Source organism: Frankliniella occidentalis, unplaced genomic scaffold (assembly GCF_000697945.3).
Source record: "Frankliniella occidentalis isolate FOCC.00 unplaced genomic scaffold, Focc_3.1 Scaffold25, whole genome shotgun sequence".
Lineage (NCBI taxonomy): Eukaryota > Metazoa > Arthropoda > Insecta > Thysanoptera > Thripidae > Frankliniella > Frankliniella occidentalis.
Window position 1 is genome coordinate 2,138,383 of NW_026267155.1, and position 3,883 is coordinate 2,142,265.

The 3,883-nt window shown below is 50.6% G+C and overlaps 1 protein-coding gene across 1 annotated transcript in view; it reads right to left on the reverse strand.

Moving 5' to 3' along the window:
* Window positions 1-944: 944 nt before the first annotated feature.
* Window positions 945-3,883, reverse strand: part of LOC113213173 (LHFPL tetraspan subfamily member 6 protein-like) — a gene marked incomplete at its 5' end in the record, with an annotated part of 44,751 nt that continues 41,812 nt past the window's right edge. The window contains 1 exon segment of the mRNA XM_052265272.1: window positions 945-2,383. Within this exon segment, the coding sequence (XP_052121232.1) occupies window positions 2,262-2,383 (122 nt within the window).

The following is a 3,883-nucleotide window of genomic DNA, read 5'->3' on the forward strand; positions in this document are numbered from 1 at the left end:
AGTATATTTTCCTGGCAAATGTGGGTTTGGCGTTCAAAGTCGACCCCCGTCGCTTCGAAAAGGGAAAAAAATCGTTCCGAATTTTAAGTCTGCGCGTGTTTAGGAAGACACATACAAGTACCCAGGAATGCTTAATTTACTTGATTGTTTTTCTCGGAGATGGATAAGTGCAAGCAACCCTCACCCCTCCCTCCCTCCCTCCCTCCCTCCTTTCTTTCTTTCTTTCTTTCTTTCTTTCTTTCTTTCTTTCTTTCTGCGGTTCTTGTCGACGCGCGTACATCGCACGGCTTCCGCACGGCGATTCCCGAGGCGATTGCACATTGTACTTGAGCGGTTTCTTACGCCCCTCCCCACTCCCCGCCCCCTTCCCTTTACCCGACTACTTATTTTTCCCATGTCGGTTTTGAAAGTTTTTCGATTAAGAGTCGTCTCGCGGATGCTGCCGGCGGACTGGCCGCCGACCCACCCTTCCCATCCAGAGAGAGTTGGATGGGATGGATTGAGAGGATGTGGGGGCTCGGATATGGAGACGACATACGACGAGTCGAGATCGTGCTACATCAACTCACTGCAAACCCTTGAGTGAGGGGGAGAATAGTTTTTGAGAGTGAGAAACCTCACTTACATTGGCTGAAGACAGTTCGTAACAAAACTGAGCGAAAAAGTAACCATCCTCTCACAATCAGGAGAGCTAGATTTTCGGGGTCATGCATCACGGACTTATAATTCGGATATCTGACTGAAGTATTACACTGTAAAAACAGTTCCTTGATTTTCAATGACCAAGACACCGATTCAAGGACGCCCCATGTGTTTTTCCCTACCCCCGTCCTAGAATCGGTATTTTAGTCCTTGGATATCAAAAAGGTGTTTTTACCGTGTAGTTCTATGGTATAACGAGGAAAGGCACTCTCTTGTGCCACAGTGAAAAGAAACCAAATCAATCAGTTTGCTATCACAAGAATTCTTTTTATTGTATAATGAACCATATAACCGTGATAAATAAAAAAAACATGTTCTCAGTGAGCGGGACACAATTGTTGTAAAAATACAAAAGGGACCGAGTCGGAGCACGCACAAGAGGGACCAGGAGGGATATCCTTTAAATGATAGTTGATCCCTCTCGTAGTGGGATAACGCATTTTTGTGAACCGAAAAGTAATAATAATGGTCTTGGCACATTTGTGTAGTTAAACCATAAACCATCGGGAAGTCTTGCATAAACAAATTACAAATTACTAATCATGTCGTCCAGAAATTAAAAACAAAAATATCACACAGAAAACAGTTGCAGTGATAAACTATATGGACACTACTCCGTATAATGCTTGCAAATACAACTCAACACAAAAGGTTACGAAGAATTTTACTGGTTTGTACTGCGGAGAACTTACTAACGCTGGCAAACTATTTGTTTGGGGTCGCGAAAAAGAGAAAAGTTCGTGAGACCGCAAAAAGTTTACACAACGATCGTTATTGGCAATACTTATAGTCAGAAAAAATAATTGGTTCAACACAAACTGACATCCTTTGCAAGCATTTTACAGTGAGGTGAACATTGACGAGAACAATATAACACTTGTAAACAGAAAAATACAGTAATTGAGTCAATAACATTTAACCATAACCAACCCCACATTCATTTACACCCCACTTACAATTATCGATCAAACATAATAAAAACACGAGAAAGTAAATCATGGCCGCACATTTCTCGACTTTCCCAGACGACCCGAGACGTATACCCTGAAATCACTCCGTTTGCATTGAGAACGGGATCAGATTTCTGACACGTGAGCGCGCCCACCGCGTTACCGTATAAACTAACAACAAAACATTAACATTCCTCCCGCAAACGCAACCGCCCTTGCCACTTCACAGGGTGTAAAAAATAAGTCACAGATATCGTCATACCGTTATCATTAATAATAATCATAATATATATATTGTCCATATTTAACAATTTATTTCTTTTCCTACGGAGAGGGAAAAAAAAGAGTCCACCTGAAGCACTTCTTTCTTTTCTTTTTTAAATTTGCCGGCATGTCCGGTCCGGCCACCACACTCCGCCTCACTCGCCGGAGTGCGAGAGGGCGTCCGCCGATGTCCATCATCGTCCGCGGGCTCTCACACAGGGCCCTGGCGCTGCCGCCGCCGCTCACAGCGGGCAGTCCAGCACGTCCATGGAGATCCAGACGCTGGCGCCGCGCAGGCGGCCGGCGCCGCTAGAGGGCGCGCGCGGGCATGCCGACGCTGTACACTCAGATGCGAAAGGAAGAGTTGGGCCGCACGTTGGACGAGCAGAAGCTGAGCGCGAAGCAGAGCAGCAGCAGCAGCACGGCCCCCGCCAGCAGGTAGGCCGACCACGACAGCTCGCAGCTCCCTGCACAGACAAGGTAACGCTTCCGGTCACGGATGTGCAAAAACAATTGAGAATAAAATAAGTAAAGTAATTTGACTCGCCCCCCCCCTTTAAAAAATATAAAAAAATTACAGAGACGTTTGGCTTCCAAAAAATCCAAAAATCTCTCCCCTTCTCCCCTCCTTCCCCCCCCCCCCTCTCTCTCTCTCTCTCTCTCTCTCTCTCTCTCTCTCTCTCTCTCTCTCTCTCGGTACCGCGGCACACACGCGGGTGCCTGCGGGCTTGAGGAGGCCGGGTCGGCCCAAGCAGCAGGGTAGGCAACACGCCCAAACTTTTGATTGCAGCAGACTGCCGCTTGGTTTAGCCCGGCAGTCCCGCCCTTTCCCCTTCTCCTGCAGGAGGCCCGCATCGCCAAGTGGCTGTATGTTGTTCTTTGTCGGCATATAATGAAAGTAAGGAGCGAGGAGGGGGGGGGGAGGAAGGCAGAGAGGGGTGAGCGCCTCGCCCGGCCCTTCTGGAGGGACAATCGGCCGCAGTGCTGGAAAACAATTATTTTAAAACGCAACTACAGAATGACGGCCGCACCCTCGGACAAACCAGCAGCCAGAAGCAGCGGCCCCACCCAGGACCCAGGCGCCTGGCGGGTAGGCCGCTGCACTGCACGCGTGCACCGCACCACTCGATGTTGCCTACCCGACAGGCGCTCCCCGAGCGGGGGCTAGGCGAGGGAGCCAAGCCTTCAGTACAACGACTTGTGCCTCTCTCAGCCCCAGCGGTTCTTTAAATTCTCTCTCTGTCCATCTCTTCCTCCCTCTCCCCCTCTCTCCCCTCTCACCGCCATACCGCCAGGCTCTAAGGTGCAGGCAGCTGCTCTCACAGAGCCCCTGGTCCCCCGACTGACCCGCCCGCCTTTAGCCACTCCCGCTTGGCTCGTTGCCTGCCCGAGGGGGCGGCGCCGCCCCCCTCGCCCCCCTCCCCCCACCCGGGACCCCTCTACAATGCGCCTTCTCGCCGAGATGAAGGGCGAGAGAAACAAGAGAAGCCGCGCGCGGCACGGGACTTTTTCACTTTGGAGCGAGCACACCGCGGCCGCGGACCAGCCAACCCACCTAGAAATTTTAAAGCCCCAAAGTTTTCCGGGAAAATCGGAAAATTTTCCAGAAAAAATGATAAAAAATTGAAACATATTTCCAGAAAAATTAGGGGAAAAAATACGCTTCAAAGAAAAAGACTCAAAAAATTACTTGAAAGTTTCCAAACGTAATTTTCTGCTAAATAAAATCCCTAGACCCGCCTCCACTCTCACCGGCGAGGTTGCGACGGCACCGTCTCCCCCTTCCCCGCCCTCCTGTCCTGCGCCCCCTCTAGTCCTAGCTACAGCGCGCCCCCTGCCCCCCTAGAGCTCCCCTATGCCGGGGACAGGCCACTTTCCCGCTTCCGCCCTGTTTCCGCCCGTGTGGTTCCTTAATTGGAACCTCTGGATGGCTCCCGGGGGGGTCTCCGCACCCCTCCCTCCCTCCC